At 41.5% G+C, this 27,628-nt stretch overlaps 1 protein-coding gene across 1 annotated transcript in view; it reads left to right on the top strand.

Annotated features, from left to right (window-relative positions):
• Positions 1–57: 57 nt before the first annotated feature.
• Positions 58–27,628, top strand: part of brms1la (BRMS1 like transcriptional repressor a) — a 65,396-nt gene continuing 37,825 nt past the window's right edge. Inside the window, exons 1-2 of the mRNA XM_072267645.1 lie at positions 58–315; positions 13,312–13,402. Coding sequence (XP_072123746.1) covers positions 180–315; positions 13,312–13,402 — 227 coding nt within the window. The 5' untranslated portion in view covers positions 58–179. The remainder of the gene's footprint in view (positions 316–13,311; positions 13,403–27,628) is intronic.

The raw sequence follows: 27,628 nt of genomic DNA, 5'->3' as shown, positions 1-27,628 counted from the left end.
TGTCTGGGCTTGTGTGTGGGCAGTCACGTTGTCCATTAGTCATGACGCTCTGCCGCCCCCTTCCGTTATTATAGAACCGGGGAAAAATGTGATTTTGCGGTGTTGAGAACGTTCCATATAATTAAACTGAACGGCGGTATTTGTGTTTTGATTTATTATTTTTTTAATTTGCCGCCAATATGCCTGTTCATTCTCGAGATAAGAAGGAAAGCAATCACGAAGATATGGACGTCGACTACCCGGAGAATGAAGGCAGTAGTTCCGATGATGAGGACTCGGAGAGCTCCTCTGTGTCAGAGGATGGGGACAGTTCAGGTAGGTATAGGCCAGAAATCCTCGGACATGTGGAGCTGACTGGCCAGGTCCGGCCAAAAGAACCCTTTGTTTTTCAACACCTCAACCACTTTCGTTGCTGTTTATCCCACAATATTTATCTGTGGTAGAAATCCAGTTTGTCGTTTGCGAAATGTGCTTCAGCTCCTCATTCTCCCCATACACCCTTATTCCTTCCTAGCCTAACCCCTTCAGCCAGTCCTTCCTCGAGTTCTGAACATCCCTACCTATTTCATACGCTGCTCAAGCCCCCAACTATAAAATGCTTTTCAGTTGTTTGGTGGGGGGGGGGGGGGGGGGAGGTTTCAAGGAATGAGAAGAGGACAAGCAAAATTAATTGGCACGCTCTGACAAATGATGTACTGGGTTAAATAGGGATGTTTTTACATGAACAATAGCTAGTAACATTGGTAGTGTGGAGTACAATTGTGCATAAAAAGATATAAGCAGCACTGGAAGCGTGCTGGTGTGCCATAGATCATCTGGTTGAGTGGGGTCAGAACAACAATCTTGCACTCAATGTCAGTAAGACCAAGGAATTGATTGTGGACTTCAGGAAGGGGAAGTTGAGGGAACGTGCACCAATCCTCATCAAGGAATCAGATGTAGAAAAAGTGAGCAGCTTCAAGTTCCTGGATGTCAATATCTCAGAACATCTATCCTGGGCCCAACATATCGATGCAGTTACAAAGAAGATATGACAGTCGCTCTATTTTATTAATAGTTTGAGGAGACTTGGTATGTCACCAAAGACACTTGCAAGTTTCTATAGATGTACCTTGGAGAACATTCTAACTGGTTGCATCATCTGGTTCGGAGGGGCCACTGCATGGATTGGGAAAAGCTGCAGAAAGTTCTAAGCTCAGCCAGCTCCATCATAGGCACTAGACTCCCCAGCATTGAGGACACCTTCAAAACGTGATACCTCAAAAAGGTGGCATCCATCATTAAGGACCCTTGTCACCCAGGACATGCCCTCTTCTCATTGCTACCATCAAGGAGGAGGTGCAGGAACCTGAAGACATACTCAGCATTTCAGAAATAGCTGCTTCTCCTCTGTCCTCTGCCCTCAGATTTCTGAATGGACAATGAGCCCATAAACACTACCTCATTATTTTTCATCTCTTTTAGTACTACATATTTATTTTATTTTTAATATACACACTGTAAATTATAGCTTTTTATTATTATGTATTGCAGTATACTGCTGCCATGAAATGACAACAAATTTCAAACATATGCCAGTAATATTAAACCTGATTCTGTTTCTGAATCAGTGGTGAAGAATCATACACTACTCTAAATATCCTGTTACATAAAGGTATATTTTTTCAAACGTTTTTAAGAGTGAATAAACAATTGAGCCTGCAGACTCAGAGTTGGTGGGGGAACATGAAAGTGTAATGTTCAGAAATTAATTATGTTTGCTTTCTGAGGATTGGTTCCCAGTCTAAAGGGCAAGAAAGAAAAGCGGATGTTTCCCATGGAGACACAAGATACTGTAGGTGCTAGAAATCTGGAGCAACACGAAGGAGTTGGAAGGACTCAGTGGGTCAAGCAGCACCCATTGGAGGGAAATGTACAGCCGACATTTTGGGTCGTGACCTTTCATCAGACCTGGAAAGAGAGGAGAGGAAATGGTGGTGGGGGGGGTGAGGATGTTGAGCAAGAGCTGGTGGGTTATAGGTGATAGGTATGGAGGGGGTGAGAGACAGAGGAAAATGTAAGAAGTTGGGAGGTGATAGGTGGAAGTGACATAGGAGTGAAGAAGATGGAATCTGGTAGGAGGGAACAGTGGACTGTAGGTTACAGGGAAGGAGATAGGGAGGGGAGCCAGTGGGAGGAATGTGCACATGAATGGCAATGGAAGAGGGTGAAATCAGGACCAATGAGATGAGCAGAAAATGAGGTGGGGGGGGGAGGGACAGGGAGGTGTAATCGCTGGAGGTTAGATAATTTGATGTCTATGTTGTCAGGTGGAATATGAGGTGGAGTTCCTTTAATATGCATTGAGCTATAACTTAGCAGTGGAGAAGGTCATGAACAAATGTGTTTGAGAGGGAATAGAAGGTGGAATTAAAATGGCTGGACTGTGGTAGATCTGGCTGGTACAGTACACGGAAGTGAAGCTGCTCAACAAAGCAGTATCCCCCCAGTCTGCATCAGATCTCACCAATATAGAGGAGGCTGCACTAGATGAAATAAATGAGACTGATATATTCCAGTGTGAAGGAGTACCCCACTTGGAGAATTGTTTAGGGCCCTGATTTGTGGTGAGGGAGCAGGTGTACGGGTATGCGTAACGGTTGGCATGGTTGCAGGGATAAGTGCCTGGAAGGAGTCTCAGTGAGGAGGGACAAGTGGAAAAGGAGTCACAGAGAGTGTGATCCCTGTGGAAAGTGGTGAGGGGAAGATGTACTTGGTGGTGGGGTCCTGTTGACATAGTGGAAGTTATGGAGAATGATATGTTGGATGCAAGGACTGGTGAGGTGGTAGGTGAGAACTAGGGAACTCTATGGTTATGTCTACGGTGGAAGTGCAGTAGGGTGAGGACAGATGTATGGGAAATGGAACAGATGCAGGTGACTGTTTCATCAATAGTAGTGGGGGAGAAACCCTGTTTTCTGAAAAGGGCGAATATCTTGGATGTACTGGAGTGGAAGGCCTCATCATGAGAACGGATATAGTGAAGATAGAGGAACTGAGAATATTAGATATTTATCATAAGATGGAATGGATACAGAAAGAGACTTTTTAAATTCCTTTACAGGATATTAGATTAGATTATGAAGACATGTAGTCCTCTTTTATTGTCATTTAATAATGCATGCATTAAGAAATGATACAATATTTCCTCCAGTGTGATATCACAAAACACAGGACAGACCAAGACTGAAAAAAACTAACAAAACCACATAATTATAACATATAGTTACAACAGTGCAACAATACCATAACTTGATGAAGTCCATAAGCACAGTAAAAAGTTCAAGGTCTCTCAAATGTCCCACATCTGAAGCAGACGGGAGAAGGAAGAAAAACTCTCCCTGCCATACCCGACCACGGTCCGACTCTGAGTCATCCGAAGACTTCGAGCTCTGATCAGCTCTCCAACACTGAGTACTGAGCGCCATCTCTATCTGAACGATTCGACCTCCATCTCGGACGCCAACAGCAGGCAAAGCCGAGGATTTTGAGGCCTTCCCTCCGAAAAATTCCTGATCACGCAGTAACAACAGCAGCAAACTGGCATTTCAGAACTTTTTCCAGATGTTCCTCTGTGCTTTCATGTCCGCCTCCATCAAATCAGAATTGTCTATGGCCCCTATTTAACGGATACGATATCATTTTTTCACTGAAGGGCTGTGCACGCACGGCGTGCTGCTCTCTCTCCTCCCGCTGTTTATTAAAAATGGCAACAAATCTTGTTTTGCTAGACTTTGGGGCAAATCCTTAACGAATAACGAACCGGGTCAGGTCACAGATCTCTCAGTGGGTGAGCATCTGGGGGACAGTGACCAGCACTCCCTGGCCTTTAGCATTATCATGGAAAAGGATAGAATCAGAGAGGACAGGAAAATTTTTAATTGGGGAAGGGCAAATTATGAGGCTATAAGGCTAGAACTTGGGGGTGTGAATTGGGTTGATGTTTTTACAGGGAAATGTACTGTGGACATGTGGTCAATGTTTAGGGATCTCTTGCAGGATGTTAGGGATAAATTTGTCTCAGTGAGGAAGATAAAGAATGGTAAGGTGAAGGAACCATGGGTGACAAGTGAGGTGGAAAATCTAGTTGGGTGGAAGAAGGCAGCATACATGAGGTTTAGGAAGCAAGGATCAGATGGGTCTATTGAGGAATATAGGGCAGCAAGAAAAGAGCTTAAGAAGGGGCTGAGGAGAGCAAGAAAGGGGCATGAGAAGGCCTTGGTGAGTAGGGTAAAAGAAAACCCCAAGGCATTTTTCAATTATGTGAAGGACAAAAGGATGACAGGTGTGAAGGTAGGACTGATTAGAGATAAAGGTGGGAAGATGTGCCTAGAGGCTGTGGAAGTGAGGGAGGTCTTCAATGAATACTTCTCTTCGGTATTCACCAATGAGCAGGAACTTGATGACAGTGAAGACAATATGAGTGAGGTTGATGTTCTGGAGCATGTTGATATTAAGGGAGAGGAGGTGTTGGAGTTGTTTTTTTTTTAACCTTTTCCATTTTTTTTATATGTATAAAACTACAATTATTTATACATTCTTAAGTACACATTGAGATGATATAAAAGGAAAATAAACATTTAAATAGATAATTATGTACTGTAGTAAATCTAACCTATTAGGCTAAGTAATGAAATTAGTTGTTAAGAAAAATGGTAATAATAGTTTCCACACAGCCCTTCTGGACCATTTCCACTGGTCCAAAGTGTTGTATACAAGCCTATATACCAACCATTGTAGGTGTTTATATCCTAATTTGTTCATGCTTGCTCCTGCCCGCAGACATAATTATCCAATCCCTATGTACTTATTTACTTAATTTTTTTCATTTTTTTTATCCCTTTCCCAAATCTTTCCCTTTACTTGTGTTAATTCTCTATTTTCCAAAAAAAAAACCAAACATTTAGACTAGGGGTGCTTACGTTAGCAATATTACTGTGTTGATGAGAAGAGCAATATAAATCATTAGGAGAGTCACCTAAAGTCTGCTCGCATTGGGGTTATATATTCAATCCATTTATTCCAGATTTGATAAAATTTTTCTTTTTGAGTTCTCAGGGAGTAAGTCAACTTTTCCATTTTAAATATTTCCGAGATAATTTCGTACCAATCTTCTAATGTAGGTGGTATTGGATTTAGCCATTTTCTAGTGATTGATTTCTTACTTGCCGCTAAGAGGGCCTGCAACTTTATATCTTCCTTCTGTTCAAGGAACAATACATGCCCCAAATAGAGCGTCTCAAAGTTCAGAGGTATCTGGGACCTAAGTACCTTAACTAATGTTCTATGAATACCTTCCCAAGATAGACTTAATTTAGGGCAATCCCAGAAAATATGAAAATGATTTGCCTCCTCGGAGCCGCACCTTCTCCAACACATCACATTTGTATCTTTATATTTTTCCTGATATGGAGTCTTGAAGTATCTTATAATGTTTTTCCAACAATGTTCTCTCCAAGTCAAAGAATTAGTCGAGGACCATTGAAAGCTGCAGATTTTCCCCCAAGCCTCCTCTGAAAGTACCAACCCCACTTCTTTCTCCCACTTCTCTTTAATATACAGTGTATTTACATTTTTAGCATGGGAGAGTGCATTATATAGGCGAGAAACTGATTTACTAGGTATTGAACTGCAAGCCGAATTCAGAACCTTGAAAAATTCTAATTGTACGGTTGATAGGTCTGTATATCTACAACTCTGGTTAACATAGTTTCGTATTTGAAGGTACCTAAAAAAGTCATTGTTCTAGGCCATGTTTGTCCTGCAGGATTTGGAAACTTTGTAATACTCCTTTATCTATAAATGAGAGGTAGGTTGTAAGACCTTTCTTTATCCATAGCTCAAATCTTTTATCTCCTCTGTTGGGAAGGAATTCGGTATCATATGCACACCATCTAAAGAGTTTTAACATGTTGTTAATTCCACATGAATTAACCACCTTCTGCCATACTTTTAATGTAAGATTTATCCAAGCGTTATTAAATTTTTCCAACTGGGCCATCAATCCTTTGTCAGCTATTGAGGCCTGAAGAGGAAAACTGTCAACTAATCCAAATTCTATTTCCTTCCATCTAGCCTTATATTCCCTATTACACCAATATAACAGAGGGGTTATCTGTGAGGCATAAAAATAATTTCTCAGGCAAGGAAGAACCATACCTCCTCCTTCCTTCCCTAACTGTAAGGTGTTATATCGAATTCTAGGTTTCCTTCCTTGCCAAATGAAGCGGGAAATCCATTTGTCCCATTCCCTGAATTGATTATCATCCACCTCCACCAGTAAAGTACGGAAAAGATACAATAACGGAGGAAGAATATTCATTTTTATAGTATTTATCCTTGAATTTAAACTTAAAAAGGGGATAAGATTCCATCTATGCATATCTGCTTTTATCTCTGAGATTAATGGCCCATAATTTACCTGTGACAGTGTTGAAAGATCCTTCGGCAGGGTTATTCCTAAATATTTTAATGATTTAGCTTCCCATTTAAGATCGTATGTATCCTGCAATTTTTTGGATGGTGTATAATTTAGGGACATAACCTGCGTTTTCTTTACATTTATTTTATAACCTGATATTTTCCCAAAGTCATCCAACAGTGTAAACAATCCTATAAATGATTTTTCTGGTTCACTCAGATAGACCAAAACATCATCTTCGAATGACGCCACTTTCTGTTCAATCCCTGCCACCTTGATACCTTTTACGATTTCGCTCTGTCTTATTAGTTGGGCAAGTGGTTCAATATATAGCGCAAAAAGGAGAGGAGAAATTGGGCATCCCTGTCTAGTGCCTCTCTCTAAGATGAAGGAGTCAGAGAGGTCCCCATTTATCTTAATTCGGGCTGTAGGGCTGTCATATAGAGTCTGAATTACTTTAATAAACCTTTCTTGAAAGCCGAATCTTCCTAACACTCTGTATAGGAATGCCCAACTAACCGAATCAAAAGCTTTCTCAGCGTCCAATCCTACTACCATTGTCTCTGTCTCGTTCTTATTAACCTGTTCTAATATGTGCAGAGTTCTCCTTATGTTGTCCTGTGTTTGTCTTTGTTGAATGAATCCAGTCTGGTCTAAATGGATTAGGCCAGGTAAAAGCTTTTCCAATCTGCGCGCTAATATAAATGTAAATAGTTTGTAATCTAAATTAAGAACACTAATTGGCTGATAATTGCCACATTCTAGTTTATCTTTACCCTCTTTAGGAATAACTGAAATAATCGCTTCTCTCCAGGAAGGTGGAGTTTCTCCTCTTTGCAAGATCCAATTAAAGGTGTTAAGTAGTAATGGGGCTAACTGTGTCTTCAGGGACTTGTACCACTCTGAGGTAAACCCATCAGAACCCGGGGACTTTCCAGCCTTTAAACTAGAGATGGCCACGTTCAGTTCTTTGACAGTTACTGGTTCTAATAAACTTTCATTTTGTAAATCTGTAAGTTTAGGTAGATCTAAAAAATTCAGTACACTGTCTATATAGGGCTCATTGGGGGCCCGGGGTTGGGAGTACAGCTCTCGATAATATGTTTCAAAAATCTCTTGAATTTTCCCTATTGTACTCTCCACAAGCTTTGTCTTTGGATTCTTTATTTTATGAATTGTATTGTCTGCTTGTTGTTTTCGTAATTTATATGCTAATAATCTAGCTGATTTACCTCCTACTTCATAATTCTTTTGTCTCAGGTAAAGAAAATTTCTTTGAGTTTCCAATGTATAAATATCGTCAATTTCACTTTGCAATTTCCTAATTTCCTGTTTTCGATTTGAATTACTTTTGTTGCTATCTACAACTTGAAGTTGTTTTAATTTTCCTTGAAGGTCTGCTAATTTTTGTGCATTGATTTTTTTCATGTGAGTAGTAATGGAAATAATTTTCCCTCTGAGTACAGCTTTCAATGTATCCCATAAAATCACTGGTGATGTTTCTCCCGTGTCATTAAGGTCTAGATATTCTTTGATTTCTCCCCTTAATCTCTCCATTACTTTCGGGTTATTGAGTATATGTGAGTTTAGCCTCCATAGTGTTTTCCTCATTTTCCTTTCCAGGATTAGAGACATAGAGACTGGGCTATGATCCGACAGATCAATTGTTGCAATATTACAGTTTTTTATCCTGAGTCTATCTGTATTAAAGATAAAGAAATAGTCTATCCTTGAATAGGCTGAATGAGGGAAAGAGTAATATGTATAATCTTTACTAGTAGGGTGTAATTCCCTCCAGACATCTATAATTCCCAACTCCTCCATCAATGAATTCACTTTCCGAGTCAGAGGTTTATTCTGAGTAACTATTCTTGAAGAATCTAATATAGGATTTAATCTAATATTAAAATCCCCTCCACAAATTACTACCCCTTGAGAACTGACCATTAGGTCAAAAATGTGTCTATAAAATGACCATTCACAACCTGGAGGAGCATAAACATTCAGCAATGTTATTTCTGTACCTTCTATTCTTCCTGTGATTTTTACAAACCATCCTTCTTTGTCTCTAGTCTCTGAAATATGTTCATAATTAAGAGTACTTGATATTAAAGTAGCTACCCCTCTTTTGTGACTCAATTTATATGATGAATAAAATACATGCTTAAAGCCCATTCTTTTTAATTTTCCATGTTCAGATTGGCTCATATGTGTTTCCTGGAGGAAAGCTATTTGTGCCCTCTCTTTTTTCAATTTAGACATAATCTTATTTCTTTTAATTGGATTCAAAACCCCATTAACATTATAGGAAATTATTTTTACCAATTCAGTTTGCATTTTTCTCTAGTAGAAAAAAAAACACTCTCCTTTTCTAACCAAACAGTAAGCAATCCCTTCTCAACAGTAAACCAAGACATATAACCACACCCTAGACATTTTTGAACGTGTAATATTTGAAAATTTTTCCCGACTTCCCACAGTGAGGCCTGAGCACCGACCCGCCTCAGTTCAGAGGGATAACCTCTATCTTCACCCTGTGTTAGAGGGCCCTCAGCAGTTTGAATAATCATAGAGAATTTTCTCCTATTTATGTCTCGACCAAATTGTTATCATTCAAGTTATTCTGCCTAGTTTATTTTCAGTTACCAGTTTTCATTTTACTTTTAAGTCCGATTTACTCTTTTCAGTCATTTCTCTTAATTAATCTGTATTCTCTGTACATTCGCGTCTGAATATTTGCAGCTTTTCCTTGTAGTTTGACACTCTGGTTCGAGTGGAGCGTCCTCGCCCCACTGACTGCCACGACTTCTGCCGAATCCTCTCCAGTAGCGACTCCGGTTGGGTGATAACTTTAATAGGTAGTCCCCGGTCCGCCAGGTCCAACGTTGCCTCCTCCACCGTAGCGTAAGTTTTTGTCCCTTCGTCATAAAAGACTCTCAGCCGAGCTGGATACAGGGTCTGGAATCTGATGTTGTTTTCCTTCAGGACTCTCCGTGTTTCCGTATATTCCTTCCGTCTGGCAAGAATCCCCGGTGCCTAGTCGTGGTCTAAACTGATTTTACAGTTGTTCCACATGAAACCTTTCTTTTGCCATGCCCTTTTAAGCACCTCTTCCTTCGTTCTGTAGCTGAGAAATCTGACCAGAATCGATCTGGGCTGGGCGCCTGCCGGGGGCTGTGGTGCCAACGCGCGGTGAGCCCTTTCTATCTGTAGGTCTTTTGCGGCCGGTATATCAAGGTTCTCTCTAAGCAGCTTCTCCACAAAGGGAATCATCAATCTGGGTTTACCTTCATTTCCTTCGGGGACTCCGTAAATCCTCACATTTTCCCTTCTCGAGCGGCCTTCTTGATCTATTAGTTTCCACTGGAGCTGGTCTTGTAGCTTCAGCATTTCTGCTATCACCTCCTCTGCGTTTTGTAGCTTCTCTTCAATTCCAACAATCCTCGCTTCGGCTTCATCTATCCGCGAGTTAGTTTTTACTATTTCTCCTTTAATATCTTCCAGCTGTTTGCTGTTATCTTGTCGGAACTTGCGAATCTCTCCGAGAATCAAAGACAGAGTCACCAATTCCCCCTCATTATCTCCGTCCTGGCTTGCCGTGGGCGAGCTAGGCCCGTCGCCTTGCTGTGTCTCTTTATGTTTATCAGCCTTCGGAGCGGACTTTTTAATCTTGTTCTTAGACATCATCCTTGCCCCTTTTATTAATATAGTTATGCAATATTAAGTATTTGTCTAAATTCGATTTTGGGGCTGTTTACCTTCTTTTTTGTCGAGAGACCTTTTCCTTACGCCGCCATTCCCTTGATGACCCGGAAGTCAATCGAGGTGTTGGAGTTGTTAAAATACATTAGGACGGATAAGTCCCAGGGCCTGACGGAATATTCCCCAGGCTGCTCCACGAGGTGAGGGAAGAGATTGCTGAGCCTCTGGCTAGGACCTTTATGTCCTCGTTGTCCAGGGGAATGGTACCAGAGGATTGGAGGGAGGCGAATATTGTCCCCTTGTTCAAAAAAGGTAGTAGGGTTAGTCCGGGTAATTATAGACCAGTGAGGCTTATGTCTGTGGTGGGAAAGCTGTTGGAAAAGATTCTTAGAGATAGGATCTCTGGGCATTTAGAGAATCATGGTCTGATCAGGGACAGTCAGCATGGCTTTGTGAAGGGCAGATCGTGTCTAGTAAGCCTGATAGAGTTCTTTGAGGAGGTGACCAGGAATATAGATGAGGGTAGTGTAGTGGATGTGACCTACGTGGATTTTAGTAAGGCATTTGACAAGGTTCCACACTAGGCTTATTCAGAAAGTCAGAAGGCATGGGATCCAGGGAAGGTTGGCCAAGTGGATTCAGAATTGGCTTGCCTGCAGAAGGCAGAGGGTCGTGATGGAAAGAGTACATTCGGACTGGAAGGTTGTGACTAGTGGTGTCCCACAAGGATTGGTTCTGGGACCTCTATTTTTCGTGATTTTTATTAATGACCTGGATGTGGGGGTAGAAGGGTGGGTTGGCTAGTTTGCAACGACACAAAGGTTGGTGGTGTTGTAGATAGTGTAGAGGATTGTTGAAGATTGCAGAGAGACATTGATAAGATGCAGAAATGAGCTGAGAAGTGGCAGATGGCGTTCAACCTGGAGAAGTGTGAGGTGGTACACTTTGGAAGGATAAACTCCAAAGCAGAGTACAAAGTAAATGGCAGGATACCTGGTAGTGTGGAGGAGCAGAGAGATCTGGGGGTACATGTCTACAGATCCCTAAAAGTTGCCTCACAAGTAGATAGGGCAGTTAAGAAAGTTTTCATAAGTTGAGGGATAGAGTTTAAGAGTCGTGAGGTAATGATGCAGCTCTATAAAACTCTGGTTAGGCCGCACTTGGAGTATTGTGTCCAGTTCTGGTCGCCTCACTATAGGAAGGATGTGGAAGCATTGGAAAGGGTATAGAGGAGATTTACCAGGATGCTGCCTGGTTTAGAGAGTATGCATTATGATCAGCGATTAAGGGAGCTAGGGCTTTACTCTTTGGAGAGAAGGAGGATGAGACGAGATATGATAGAGGTGTACAAGATAGAGATGATAGACAAAGAGACAAGATATTAAGAGGAGTAGATAGAGTGGACAGCCAACGCCTCTTCCCCAGGGCACCACTGCTCAATACAAGAGGACATGGCTTTAAGGTAAGGAGTGGGAAGTTCAAGGGGGATATTAGAGGAAGGTTTTTTATTCAGAGAGTGGTTAGTGCGTGGAATGCACTGCCTGAGTCGGTGGTGGAGGCAGTACACTAGTGAAATTTAAGAGACTACTAGACAGGTATTTGGAGGAATTTAAGGTGGGGGGTTATATGGGAGGCAGGGTTTGAGGGTCAGCACAACATTGTGGGCCAAAGGGCCTGTTTTGTACTGTACTATTCTATGTTCTATGTTCCTTGAATACAGGAATTGTACTTGTGACTTAGGAATGCGGTTCACGTAATCTAGCAAAAAGAATAGCCCAAGAAATTATAGTTTTGCAGATAACGTAATAGTCTTTTGAGTGAGTGAAGGGTCATCAATAAAGTGTGGTGAGTTTATGTGGAATGTTTTGACTCACTTGACAAATTATTGAGAAGTTTGCATAATTCACTTGATACACATTCCGTAAATCTGCTTGGATTTTAATACTAGGATATGTAGATCATTGTAAGACATGATAAAGCAGAAAGAGAAGTGGAAGTGAACCTTTTAAAATGAGTAGTTACCTTGTTCTGTCAAAGGATGCAGTGTACATCAATGTAAAAAGAGGTTCCTATTTGCATAGCAAAGGAATTGGACCTAGGAAACCTCTTCACTCAGAGGGTTGTGAGAGTGTGGAATGAGCTGCCAGTACAAGCGGTCCATGTGAGCTCAATTTCAACGTTTATGAGAAGATACGTGGATAGCAGGGATATAGAAGGTCCAGTGCTGGTCTTTGGGAGTAGGCATAGACTAGATGGGCCAAAGGGCCTGTTACTGTCTTGTACTTCTCTATGACTCTTGTATAGTTGCTATTTTTATGTAAATTAATGTTTTTGGAGAAAGTAACCGGTTTTCCTGGGTCGAACAATTGTATCAAATTGGATTCAGAATAAGTAGTAAGCCTGTTTAAAAACGATGGGACAGGTTGGAAGATTACATCAATGTACGGTATGTGATTTGATGCTTGTGATAAGAGAATGTAAAATTGTGAAGTTGCTAATGGAAGTATATTGTAAAGGTGTGAACACTTCATTGTAAGCTACATGTAGGAGAAGTATTTGTCTTTGATAGGAAATGTCATTGCCTACCAGATGTTCATTGGATTAAAAGACAAACAGAACCTCATTCTGATAGTGCAAGCAATAGAGCTTGACTTTAAATTCACTTTGTGTAATAACTGTTTCCATGTTCCAAAGCTAGAAACAGTTTTGAAGTTAAATAGATCAATAGAACAATGTGTTGTTTTTGACATGGATTGGAAAAGAGTGAAGAATGATCATTATCTGAAAACTGTTTTAAATCCTTTTTATTTGTTTTAAATCTATTATTTTTATATAAAAAACACGGTTAAGCTACAGCAAGCATAATAACATCAACAAATCCACAACAAAAACAGTTGATATCAGTATTTTTAATTTTCAAAGAGTAATTGTCATTTTTATGCCAGTTATGGGATCATCGTACTTTAGTGCTGGAAGCAGCTTTTGTTTATTTATTTCATGTTGAAACTTAAATGTGAACATATAAATGAGACAGTCATCTTTAAGCTCATTTGAATTCTTGTCCTTTCGGTGAGAGCCTGGTACCTGACTACTGCACTGGCCATTCTCCTCATTTCTGCTTCAAAGATTTTAATATTAATGTCTTATAGAAATGGACGATGAAGATTGTGAGAGGAGAAGGACAGAGTGCTTAGATGAAATGTCCAATTTGGAGAAACAGTTTACAGATCTAAAAGAACAGTAAGTAGATGTAAAATTTTCAGTGTGTTTACTGTTTCTGAACATGGCTACAGCCAAATTTTCCCAAATTATTCAGTATTATTTGTGTCAAGTATTTAGGACTATTTAGTTCTAAGTCTACTCTTGATGTAGGTCTTACGTTCCCAATGTTCAGAAACTAAACTGGAGGAGTCAGGAAAATCCCTCAACTATTGTTACTTACTCATCATTTGGGAATGGCGCTTAAAAACTCTGTGTTATACCCTACTTGTTGATAGTTAATGGTTCCTAAAACAAACCTCTTTTACCATCAGTTAATGCAACCTGCTATTTTATAAATTTGCTTCTTCAAGCATGATACAAAAACAGAAAATAAATCAATAAGATGGCACATCCTTAGTTAAAGAGTCAGATTCACTGCTTCAGTTTAAAGAATGGAATTGTCAAGTTGAATTGCCAGAAAATGCTCACCTGTTGTAGAAGACAATATTTCTATATTCATCTTTGAAAATCCAAATGTTATTTGTAGAGTTGAATTCAGCTGCCCCTTCATTGTTTGTAAAGGTTTTCATGATTTTGAAAGTTCCAGTGTCAGCTTTCTATTAAGTTCTGTGTCTCACCAAGACCTAAAATTTTATATGAGGTCTTGCTACGGACATTTTCAAAGTGAGGTGCCATGATGTTCAATTTGTATCTTGCTTAAACATGTGTGGTGAATAATTTCTGAATTATACAGTCTGGATTGTACTTCAGCAAACCTGCACATTTGCCACTCTGGTTAGAAATGGCTCCCCTGAAGTTTCTTGGCACTTACATAAGTCTGTCATCGTTCTACCTCTGGTATGATAAGCAAGCAAGAAAGCTATCACCTATATATATATATATATATATATCTAATAATTTTATATGTCTCAATAAAATCCCCTGTCAACCTCCTTTGCTCCAGGGAAAACAGACCCAGCCTCTCCGATCTCTCCTCATAACTGAAACTCTCTATCTGAGACAACATCCTGTTGAATTGTCTAGCACTATTGTATCTTTCCTATAATCTGGTGATCAGAACTGCACACAGTGCTCCTTCCAAGGTACACTTCTTCTGATATTCCCTCTTAACTGCATTGTTTACTTGTCTGATGCAATTATGTTTTTGGTCACTTGTGACCCACAGAATGTGAATTCAGCATCACTCAGCATCACTATCTTATCAGGGCTATCATTGTCTGGCACTGTGTGGCACAAATATTACTAGCCATTCATTAGTCCTTATCTGAATGTTGACCTATATATCATTGACATCCCCAATTATGGGCTTGGGCTTCCTTGAGGAACTGAGGTCGTGGGACAGGGATAATTTACTGACCAAGAACTGTACTATATATTTAGTACAGAAACTGAAAGCTACTGTCAGTGATTTAACTTTTCAGTTTATTCTTTGTGCAAGATATGACTCCAATCTTTGAAGTGTTTTCTCCCCCTTGGTATCCATTGATTTCAGCTTTGCCAAACCTCCTTGATGCTAAGGTTGGTTAGTCTCAGTTTACCAGTATTTCACACTTCAATTTTGTTTTACCTAACTCCACTCCAGAAAGGCTAGCTCTAATTTTTCACGTATGGAATCTAAACCTAGAATTCCAAATTCTTTATCTAAACTAGTAGTTTGCTTTAACTTCCAAGGATGATGCAGTACACCAGTGTGTTCTATAGCTTTAGTTTAACTTCTGCCCACATGATTTCTAGTTTTCTAGCTACAAAGGAAAGCATTCCATATACTGTTTTGGTCATTTTCTATATTTACTTATGGCTATAATTTTCAATCCATTGCAAACTAATGGAACTTGCTGCTGACAGGTATCTGGTGATCACCTTGATATGGGCTTCCTCTTTCAAAAGGTGCTTGTTATATTACAAAGTCAGCTGACAAGTTATAAGTACTTCTCATAGTCACTGTAGGAGCCATTAATCTGTTTTCTGTCTGTATTGGCATGTCTAATATGGAAAATTGTTACGTGGGTTGGGGCGTGGAAGAAGCAAATGAGTATAGTTACACGTTAACACAAGGAAATCTGAAGCTGCTGGAATTTCAAGCAATATACATAAAAGTTGCTGGTGAAAGCAACAGGCCAGGCAACATCTATAGGAAGAGGTACAGTCGACGTTTCAGGCTGAGACCCTTCATCAGGACTAACTGAAAGAAGAGCTAATAAGAGATTTGAGAGGGGGAGGGGGAGATCCGAAATGATAGGAGAAGACAGGAGGGGGAGGGATGGAGCCAAGAGCTGGACAGTTGATTAGCAAAAGGGATATGAGAGGATCATGGGACAGGAGGCCTAGGGTGACGCTTCACCTGTGAGTCGGCTGGGGTGATATACTGCGTCTGGTGCTCCCGATGTGGACTGGGAGATCGTTTCGCTGAACACCTACGCTCTGTCCGCCAGAGAAAGCAGGATCTCCCAGTGGCCACACATTTTAATTCCACGTCCCATTCCCATTCTGACATGTCTATCCATGGCCTCCTCTACTGTAAAGATGAAGCCACACTCAGGTTGGAGGAACACCACCTTATATTCTGTCTGGGTAGCCTCCAACCTGACGGCATGAACATTGACTTCTCAAACTTCTGCTAATGCCCCACCTCCCCCGGTACCCCATCCGTTATTTATTTATATACACACATTCTTTCTCCCTCTCTCTCCTTTTTCTCCCTCTGTCCCTCTCACTACACCCCTTGCCCATCCTCTGGTTTTTTCCCCCCCTCCCCCTTTCTTTCTCCCTGGGCCTCCTGTCCCATGATCCTCTCATATCCCTTTTGCCAATCAACTGTCCAGCTCTTGGCTCCATCCCTCCCCCTCCTGTCTTCTATCCTTTCGGATCTCCCCCTCCCCCTCCCACTTTCAAATCTCTTACTAGCTCTTCCTTCAGTTAGTCCTGACGAAGGGCCTCGGCCCGAAACGTCGACTGTACCTCTTCCTATAGATGTTGCCTGGCCTGCTGCGTTCACCAGCAACTTTTATGTGTGTTGCTTGATAGTTACACATTGTCTTAATTGTTTAGTGTCATCTAGTGAAGAGTGGTTGAGCCATGGGGAATGATTTTTTTTGTTGACTGCTTACATACGTTAATTAATTATGCTAACTTTGCTTAGTTATGCTATTCGACTGCCAAGTGGAACGCTTAGCTCTGCGAATAACGTTACTGTACTGCTTAATATCGCCAATTGGAATGTTATTAGACCACCTTTCGCTATTGTATCGCTTATATCACTAATTTAGTTTTGTTAGGTTTTTCATTGCGATAAGATCATTCATCTTTGCTGGTTTTGTAATAAAGGATCGAATACCGTTTTCAATTTGGAAATTCAACCTACAGTGTTGAGTACCTTGGCTTAGTCTCTCAGCAGTTTGGATTTGTTTTAAAGTAATCACTACATTTTGTCAAGAAATAGTTATACCAAACGTACACAGTCTACTGCAAAGGATTGCCTTAGACCCATTGGTGAAATTAGAATTCCAACACTGAGAACAACATGTCAGAAACAGGAGAAACTTGCAGTAGGATTATCTGTGAACTTCTGTTGAGGTCAGCGCTGCCCATCCTTAGGGGACCATTGCTCAATCGTGTGGTGTTGCTGAAGGGTTCGTTGCTTTGTTTTGTTGAAGTGCTGAAATATTCTGGTTGCCGATGTTTGAATTGAAGGCTGATTGTTTGGTCTGGTTTAAACACTGGATGTGTGGATATTTTGTTTGTTGACGAGGTTTATTGTGTTGAATATTGTCGGTGCTACAGGTGAACAATGAGCTAATTGTGAGTCGCACAACTAGAGAAAGTAACATGAGTGTATCAAGGCATGGAATTACTGCCGACAACCCTGCATTTGGGCTTTCAAAAGAGAAATCAAAGCTAAAGCTAAGGCTAATACTATTGGAAGTCTTCAAAGAGGTAATGAAACAAATGTGACCAAAATTAAAGGTTTAATGCCATCAGTTGATGACAGCTATAGTGACTACCTCTATTTCTTTGAACAGTACACTAGAGGTCAGCCAAGAGAACTTGTCAGAAGTTGCCATCATGTAGACCCTAGGAAAGGATATGAAAAGCGAAGGCTTTATTACAGGAACATTTTGGTATTGAATAAAAAATTGCATACAAATGCAATCTTGTCTTGAGGACTTGATGAGTCTCTGTGAAGCTGTTGCTAAGTAACATCATATGCTAATCTCATTACTTCCCAAGGCCAAACAAGAAAAGCAGAACCAATGATTTTCAAACATTGATTGCTATTACAGTGCCTTAATTGAGGATACGAACTAATGGTTGAACCATACATGTTCCATTAATATAAATATGCATCTCTCCTTCCGTCTGACAATATTTCTCAATTCCAGGGCATGTTTTGACTATGCATAGAACAGGTGACCCACACGATGACGTGAAACCACATGACAGTGTGTCTAATGTTAGTGCTCGAAGCTCTTTTGCTGGAAGAAAATCTTTCTCATCTATTACCTGTTCTGCATGCATTAAAACTGAGGCTGATTTAGCTGCATTAATTGCACGTCAACAATTATTGAAGAACAAACATGCGCTGGTAGAGCAAGAGGAGCAGCTACAGGAAAGGAAGGAACAGCTTAAGTTGGACACAGAAATTGGGCTTCAAGTGTGGCAGTGCTAAAAGTGCCCCAGGAGGATGGTCCTATAGTGTGAGTTCCTATATTGAAAAGGCATTAAGAACAACGAAAACACCTATTGCCAATGCTGATCTATTCTTTTCTTAAGTGTCTGTGAAACATGAACAAGACCTCCAAGAGGTAGTTCAGGTATTCATCCTCAGCCTGGACTAGTGAGGCACTCTAAACCTATGTCATATCCAATAGCTCAAAGTTCTCGAGTGGACAGTAACTTACAGCATGGAAACACTTGTTTTAGATGATAGAAGGATATTATGAGGAAGCAAAATGAAGTAACAACCTTATTGGTACAACAGCAATGTATTTGGTCTTTGCTTAAAAGAGATTCAAATCTTTGGAGATCTATTGCAGTATCATGCATTCATGAGAGCTTTTGAAAACAGTGTTGAAGACGAGACTGACAGTCATAGTGACTGCTTCTGTTTCCTTGAATGGTACACTAGAGGTCACTCCAGACAACTTGTCAGAAGTTGCAGCATGTTGACCCTCTGAAAGGATATGTAAAAGCTAAGGCTTTACTACAGGAATATTTTGATAATGAACAGAAAAGTTAATCTGTCGACATGCAAAAGGCTCTTTCTTGGGTACCAATCAAAGTTCAAAGTACATTTATTACCAAAGTACATATGCAGTATGCAACCCTGAGATTCTCATAGAGAGTCACGAACAAAGAAAACCATGGAACCCATTCAAAGAAAAACCCTAACCTTTAGGATTGCCTTCCTCAAAGAAGACGTCTGCTTTGGTTGGTTGTGTGCAGGACACATAGAGTCATAGAAAAGTACGGCACAGTAATAGGCCCTTCGGCCCATCTAGTCCATGCTGAGCTATTTTAATTGCCTAGTTTAATCGGCCTGCACCAGGACCGTAGCCCTGCATACCCCTACCATCCATGTATATATCTGAACTTAAACATTGAAATCGAGCTCACCTGCAACACTTGCACTGGCAGCTTGTTCCATACTCTCATGACCCTCTGTGTGAAGAAGTTTCCCCTCATGTTCCCCTTAAACTTTTCGCCTTTCACCCTCCACCCATGACTTCTAATTGTAGTCCCACCCAACAGTGGAAAAAGCCTTCTTACATTTACCCAATCTATACTTCTCATAATTTTATATACCTCTATCAAATCTCCCCTCAATCTTCAACATTCCAAGGAATAAAGTCCTGACCTATTCAGTCTTTCGTCGTAATTCAGGCCCTCCAGTCCTGGCAACATCTTTGTACATTTTCTCTATATTCTTTCAAGCTTATTTATACCTTTCCTGTAGTAGATGGCCAAAACTGCACACAATACTCCAAATTATGCCTCACCAATGTCTTAGACAATTTCTACATAACATCCCAACTCTATACTCAGTACTTTGATTTATGAAGGCCAATTTGCCAAAAGCTTTCTTTACAACCCTATTAACCTATGACGTCATTTACAATGAATTAAGCACCTGTATTCCCAGATTTCTTTGTTCTACTGCACTTCTCAGTGCCCTACCACTCACAGTGTAAGCCTACCCTGGTTGGTCCAACCGAAGTCCTACACCTTGCATTTGTTTGCATAAAATTCCACGTGCCATTTTTCAGCCCAGTTTTCCAGCTGGGTCCAGATCCCACTGCAAGCCATGATAATCTTCCTTGGTATCCACTGCACTCCCAATCTTGGTGTATCCACAAATTTGCTGATCCAGTTAACCACATTATCATCCAGTTTGTTGATATAGAAGACAAACAACAATGGACTCAGCACTGATTCTTGCGGCACTCCACTAATCACAGGACTCCTTTCAGAACCATCTAGCTTCTCCCACAAAGCTAATGGATCATCCAATTTACTACCTCATTTTGAATACTTAGTGACTGGATCTTCTAACCTTCCATGCGGGACCTCGTCAAATGCCTTGCTAAGGTCCAAGTAAACATCTACTGTATTGCCTTCATCAACATTTTTGGTAACTTCCTTGAAAAACCATATAAGGTTGGTTAGACATGGTCTACCATGCAAGAAGCCATGCTGAGTATCCTTAATAAATCCATATCTATACAAATACTCATATATCCTGTCCCATAGAAACATAGAAAGTTTACAGCATGTTACAGGCCCTTCGGCCCACAATGTTGTGCCAACCATGTGACCTACTCTAGAAGCTGCCTAGAATTTTTCTAAGCTCCATGTACCTGTTTAAGAGTCTCTTAAAAGACCCTATTGTATCTGCCTTTACCATCTTCACTGGCAGTGCATTCCACACATTCACCACTCTCTGTGTGAAAAACTTGCCTCTGACATCCCCCTTGTACCTACAACCAAGCACCTTAAAACTATGCCCCCTCTCGTTGGCCATTTCAGCCCAGGGAAAAAAGCCGTTGGCTATCCATACGATCATTGCCTCTCATCATCTTATACACCTCTATGAGGTCACCTCTCATCCTTCGTCTCTTGAAGAAGAAAAGGCCAAGTTCACTCAACCTATTCTCATAATGCGTGCTCTCCAATCCTGGCAACATCTTTGTAAATCTCCTCTGCAGCCTCTCTATAGCATGCACATCCTTTCTCTAATGAGGTGACCAGAACTGAACACAGTTAGATCCAAGTGGGGTCTAACTAAGGTCTTGTATAGCTGTAACATTACCTCACGGCTCTTAAACTCAATCCCATGGTTGAAGAAAGGCCAACACACCATATGCTTTTTTAATAACACTGTCAACCTGCGCAGCAGCTTTGAGTGTCCTATGGATATGGACCCCAAGATCTCGCTGATCCTCCACACGGCCAAGAATCTTATCATTAATATTATATTCTGTCTTCAAATTTGACCTACCGAAATGAACCACTTTACACTTAACTGGGTTGAACTCCATCTGCCACTTCTTGGCCCAGTTCTGCATCCAATCACTGTCCCGCTGTAACCTCTGACAACCCTCCAGACTGTCCACAATACCCCCAACTTTTGTATCATCCGTGAACTTACTAACCCACCTTTCTACTTACTCATCCAGGTCATTTATAAAAATCACAAAGAGGAGGAGTCCAAGAACAGATCCCTGCAGAACACCTCTGGTCACTGTCCTCCATGCAGGATACAAACCATCCACAACCACCCTTTGCTTTCTGTGGTCAAGCCAATTCTGGATCCACAAAGCAAGGTATCCTTTGATCCCATGCCTCATTACTTTCTGAATGAGCCTTGCATAGGGAGCCTTATCAAATGCCTTACTGAAATCCATATACACTACATCCACTGCTCTACCTTCATCAATGTGTTTTGTTACATCCTCAAAGAATTCAGTCAGGTTTGTAAGGCATGACCTGCCCTTGACAAAACCATGCTGACTATCCCTAATCAGATTATGTCTCTCCAAATGGTCTTAAATACTGCCTCTCAGGATCTTTTCTAACAACTTGCCCACCACTGAAGTAAGACTCACTGGTGTATAATTTCCTGGGTTATCTCTACTTCCTTTCTTGAACAAGGGAACAATGTTTGAAACCTTCCAATCCTCTGGTACTTCTCCTGTCCCTACTGATGATGCAAAGATCATCACCAGATGCTTAGCAATCTCCTTCCTCGCTTCCCACAGTACCCTGAGGTATATCGCACCCAGTCCCAGCGATTTATCTAAATACCTTTCAAAAGCTCCAGCACATCCTCTTTCTTAATGTCTATACACTCAAGCATTTCAGTCTGCTTTAAGTATCTCCACAATTGCCAAGGTCCTTTTCACTGGTGAATACTGAAGCAAAGTATTCATTAAGTACCTCTGCTACCTCCTGCGGCTCCACACACGTGTTTCCACTCTCATTCCTGATTGGTCCTATTCTCACATGGCTCATCCTCTTGCTCTTCTCATACTTTTAGAATGCCTTGGGGTTTTCCTTAATCCTACTCTCCAAGGCCTTTTCATGGCCCCTTCTAGCTCTCCTAATTTCATTCTTGCATTCCTTCCTGGCACCCTTGTAATTTTCTAGAGCTCTAACAATACCTAGTTCTTTGAAACTTTCATAAGCTTCTTCTATTCTTCTTAACTAGATTTTCTATATCCTTTGTACACCATGCTTCTTTTACCCTACCATCCTTTCCTTGCCTCAATGGAACATACCTGTGCAGAACACCACCTTTCTGGTGTGCGTTTCCCTGAGAACGTCTGCTCCCAATTTATGTTCCCAAGTCCTGCCTAATAGCATCATATTTCCCCCTACCCCAATTAAATGTTTTCCCCAAATTTCTGCTCCTATCCCTCTCTAGCGCTATGGTAAAGGAAATAGAGTTGTGATAGAGTTGGTGTTGGCAAGTGGTTAAGGCGTTGGACTAGTGACCTGAAGGTCGCGAGTTCGAGCCTCAGCTGAGGCAGCATGTTGTGTCCTTGAGCAAGGCACTTAACCACACATTGCTCCTGCACGTCTATAGCCCAGCGGTGGCACTTGGTGCAGTATGGACAAGGCAAAACTACCTCCAAGATGCTCTCCCACTGAGAGATCTGACACTTGACCAGGTTCGTTTCCCAATACCAGATCAAGTACAGCCTCTCCTCTAGTTGGCTTATCTACATATTGTGTCAAGAAACCTTCCTGAACACACCTAACAAACTCCACCCCATCTAAACCCCTTGCTCTAAGAAGATGCCAGTCAATATTAGGAAAGTTAAAATCACCCATCACAACAACCCTATTATTATTGCACTGTTCCAGAATCTGCCTCCCTATCAGCTCCTTGATGTCTCTTTTACTATTGGGAGGGGGTGTTCTGTAAATAAACACCCAGTAGCATTATTGCCCCCTTCCTGTTTCTGACTTCCGCCCACAATGACTAGACGACCCCTCCATGACTTCCTCCTTTTCAGTGATACTATCCCTGATTAGCAGTGCTACTTTCTCACATCTTTTGCCTCTCTCCCTGCCCTTTTAGAAACATCTAAAGCCTGGCACACTCAGCAGCCATTCCTGCCCCTGAGTCATCGAAGTCTCTGTATTGGCCACAACGTTATACTTCCACATATTGATCCACACTCTTAAGTTCATCCGCCATCCTCATAATACTCCTTGCATTAAAATAGATGCATCTCAAACCATCTGGTTGAGTGTTTCTTTGGTCTATCATCAGCTTATCCTCCCTCATAAACTCCCTACAAGCTGTCACTACTTGTGCGCCAACCATCCCATCCTCTGCCTCTTCACTTGGTTTCCCACCCTCCTGTAAATCTAGTTTAAACCCTCCCCAATAGCATTAGCAAATCTCCCTCCCAGGATATTGGTTCCCCTCCAGTTCAGGTGCAACTTGTCCCACTTGTACAGGTCACCCCTTCCCCAGAAAAGGTTCCAATGATCCAATAACTTGAAACTCTGCCCCCTGCACCATCTCCTCAGCCACTCATTCATCTGCACTATCTTCCTGTTCTGATCTTCACTAGCTCATGGCACTGGGAGTCATCTGGAGATTACCACCTTAGAGGTCCTGCTCTTCAACTTCCTTCCTAACTCCATAAACTTACTGCGCAGGACCTCTCCCTCTGTCATTGGTACCAACACGTACCACACCACTTGCCTGATCACCCTTCCCTTCAAGAATATTCTGCAACCGCTCAGAGACATCCTGGACTCTAGCACCTGGGAGGCAACACACTATTTTGGTGTCTCTTTTGCTACCGCAAAATCTCCTATCTGTCCCCCTAAATACTGAGTCTCCTGTGGCTATTGATCCACCTGACTTCACCTTTTCCTTCTGAGGCTTAGAGCTGACCGCAGTGCTATTGGTCCAGCAGCTGCTGCCTTGCACAGTTGGCCATTCCCTATAGCAGTATTCCCCTGTTGCTGAGGGGAATGGCCACAGGGGGACCCTGCACCGACTTCCTTCTCCCTTTACCTGTTTCGGTGTTCACCCATCTACTCCCTGAATTCTGCACTCTGAGTGTAACCACTTGCTTAAAAGTCGTATCTATCAATTGCTCTGCCTCCCGAATGATCCAAAGTTCATCTGACTCCAGTTCCATTTCTTTAATGCGGTCTTTCATGAACTGGAGTTAGCTGCATGTCCTGCAGATGTAGTCATCAGGGAGACTATCAGGTTCCATGAATTCCCACATCCTACAGTAGAAGCATTCCACTGCCATATCTGCCAATCTGCTTGCACTGTACAATGGGTAACCAAGACCAAGTACTCAAACCTGTGTCTTTGGCCTCAGCCTCTTCTCATCGAAGCCTCTTGAGTCAAAGCTTGACGCTCCTACTGTCACCACTGGCCGACTCCCAACAATGGCCACCCTGCTTGCCCCTTCTGTGCTTTTCTTTAATTTGCAGTGCTATGCTCCCAACGCTGACTGGACCTCTGGAATGTCCGAATGCCCGCGAAACTCTCCTTCTATACTAGCTTTGCTGACCTGGGAGTAAACTCTTCAAAGTGCTCGGCTCCCAACGCTCCCTTAGAATACCTTCCAGTAACTTTCCCACTGCTGATGTTAGACTCACCAGCCTATGATTTCCTGGTTTATTTTTAGAGCCTTTCTTAAACAGTGGAACAACATTGGCTATCCTCCAATCCTCTGGCACCTTGCCTGTTGCTAAGGATAATTTAAATATTTCTGCTAGGGCCCTCCCTGGCAATTTCTGCACTTGCCTCTCACAGGGCCCGAGGGACCACCTTGTCAGGCTCTGAGGATTTATCCACCCTAATTTGCCTGAAGGTAGCAAATACCTCCTCCTCTGTAATTTGTATAGAGTCCATGAAGTTGATACCGTTTTGCTTTATTTCTATAGACTCTGTGACCGTCTCCTGAGTAAATACAGATGCAAAAAATACATTTAAGATCTCCCCCATCTCTTTTGGATCCTCTTCCCGAGAATCAATTTTGTCCCTTGCAATCCTTTTGCTCATAACATATTTGTAGAGTCCCTTGGGATTCTCCTTCACCTTGTCTGCTCAGGCAACTTCATGCCTTCTTTCAGCCCTCTTGATTATTTTAAATCCCTTAACGCCTCACCAGACGGGTTTTCTAGTCTGTCCTGGCTGAGCACTGCCGTGACGTTTTCCTTGACTAGTTACACCACTCCCCTGCTCTGTTATGTCTAAAACAACGGAACTCTGAAATATTGAGCTACTCTTCCTCTCCAACCAAGTCTCGCTAATGGCTACAATATCATGCCCTGAGCTCATCTGCCTTTCCTACGATACTTCTTACATTGAAATATATGCAACTCAGGGCAAATGCTCAGCATTTTAATTCCTGACTTTGAGGTCTTAACAACATCTGTCTCCACAACCTCTCAACTATCTGTTCAGTCACTGTTGTTCCCATCTCTGTACAACTCTTGCTTGCAGGTCCCAACTTCCGTGGAAGCGAGCCCAATGATCCAAAAGTCTTATGCCCTTCCTCCTACGCCAACTCCTTAGCCTGGGAAACTTTGTGTTGTGTTTGACTGTGGAGCGCCTTTTCAAGGAATATCACTTCATGCTTAGCTTTTACAGGGACCAGATCTTACTAGCTCACTCTCTGGAGTCATAACCATATTCAGAGAGTAACTAATGGTGATCATGGCAGATATTGATCCAATATTTCATCAGGTTAAAGTACAGGCAGAAGATGCAGATCTGCTGAGGTTTCTCTGGTGGCCTGATGGTGACCTCAGACAAGATACGGTGGACTTTAAAATGGTGGTACATCTCTGGAGCAACTTCATCACCAAGCTGTGCCAACTTTGCTCTTAGGAAATGCGCAGAATACAATGAAGAGCAGTTCAGCTATGAGACAGTGGATACGGTTTTGCATTGCCTCCATGTTGATGACTGCCTTGCCTCACTGTCCTTTGAGGAAGAAGTGGTGTCTTAGGGAGCTAGACAGAAAGCTGAGAAACAGGACCTCAAGGGTAGTTATCTCTGGATTGACGCCTGTGCCAAGTGCCAGTGAAGATAAGAATAGAATGATTTGGCAGGTGAATGTGTGGCTGAGGAATTGGTGCAGAGTGTAGAGGTTCAAAGAAACAGGTTACACCTGAACCTGAGGGAGGTTGGCTAGAGTTGTTCGAGTAAATTTAAATTAATTTGGCAGGGGGATGGGAACTGGAGTGATAGTGCTGAAGATGAGGTAGTTGGTTTACAAACAGGCAATGTGTAGTGAGACTCCTAGCAGGGAGAGGCTGATGATAGGGCAAAATTGCAGCCAACAGGATGAGTTGCAACATAAAAGGTAGACAAAATCAAAAAGGGTGAATATAAGTGTTATATTTGAATGTGTGCAGTATATGGAGAAAGGTAAATGAACTTGTAGCACAGTTACAGATTGTCATGTATGATGTAGGTGTAACGCGCTGTAAGGTTTCTTTTAAAGTCTTTTTATTCATTTTCGAAATCATAAACATAATAATGATACTTATAAACAGTGAATGGGATTACATTATTAATAGCTAACGTTTGCTGGTATAAAATTGCCGATAATACAAGTATATTAGATCAGCCCAACTCCAAATATAATTGAACATGGTAAAGAGTAAATGAAAGAAAACTAAAAAATACCCAAACTAGAAAAGAAAAAAAACCACACTAAATTGAGCTAAGCAAAACTAAACTAAACTAAACTAAAACAAAGTTGGGCTAACATATTACATTGGGTACAATCATTGATGTCGTTAACTCCACTCCTCTATCCGTATATTTTTAGTTAAAAAAAAGATTTGAAAAAGGTCAAACTACATCATATGAAAATATTGAATAAATGGTCTCACAGTTTCTTCAAATTTAACCGAAGGATCAGAGGTGCCACTTCTGATTTTCTCTAAATTTAAGCATGATATTGTTTGAGAAAACCATTGAAATGTTGTAGGAGGATTGACCTCTTTCCAATTCAATAAGATAGATCTTCTAGCCAGGTTTCACTGCTAATGTAATGGTTTCTCTGTAGCAGCAATGTTCGGGTTATGACTAGAGATAACGGGGCTTTGGAATGTGGGGCTATCCAATGAGAGGGATGTTGCTCTTTCTTGTGGGTCTGGGAGCAAGGATTTTGCGGTCTTTTGCCGGTGAGAGATGAGGAGAGAAGACGCGAATGCAGAGAGTTGGTAGACAGCTGGACAGAGTAGCCTTTGAGCAAGGGTCCGAGGGTCAGCTACACTCAGAGCAGGTGGACGGGAAACCAGTGGACTGAACCGTGAGCTCCGACATTGCGCATTAGATTGTTCCATGAGAATGGGACTTTTTCTTTTTTTTGTTTCTTTACTAACCATATAGCCAAATTAAGAATTATAAAGCTTAATTGTTTAATCACATTTCGTGGTACTGATTTGTAACAGAGAACACATTGGGCAAATCCACCTAAACAAAATTTCTTAAGTTTGGCCGGGCTGAGGGCTGTTTTCCCCTTGATTAAGCTGCTAGATGAACTGAGAGTTACACTTGTGGGGGTATCGTTCAGGATTGATTTCGTTGGATGCTGTGTGATTACCCTGAATATTGTACCAGTGGGGTAGATATTTGTACTCTGGATGAATGTTAGTTCACCTGTTAAGTACTGTTAAAGTTGCGATAGCGGGGCGAGGGTTTGATAAAATGGTGGGCGCAGCTCTTGTTTTAATGCAGACCGGTGC

Source organism: Mobula birostris, chromosome 1 (genome assembly GCF_030028105.1).
Source record: "Mobula birostris isolate sMobBir1 chromosome 1, sMobBir1.hap1, whole genome shotgun sequence".
In the NCBI taxonomy this organism is placed as follows: domain Eukaryota; kingdom Metazoa; phylum Chordata; class Chondrichthyes; order Myliobatiformes; family Myliobatidae; genus Mobula; species Mobula birostris.
The sequence above is the reverse complement of the archived record's forward strand: the minus strand, read 5'-3'. Positions and strand labels throughout refer to the sequence as shown.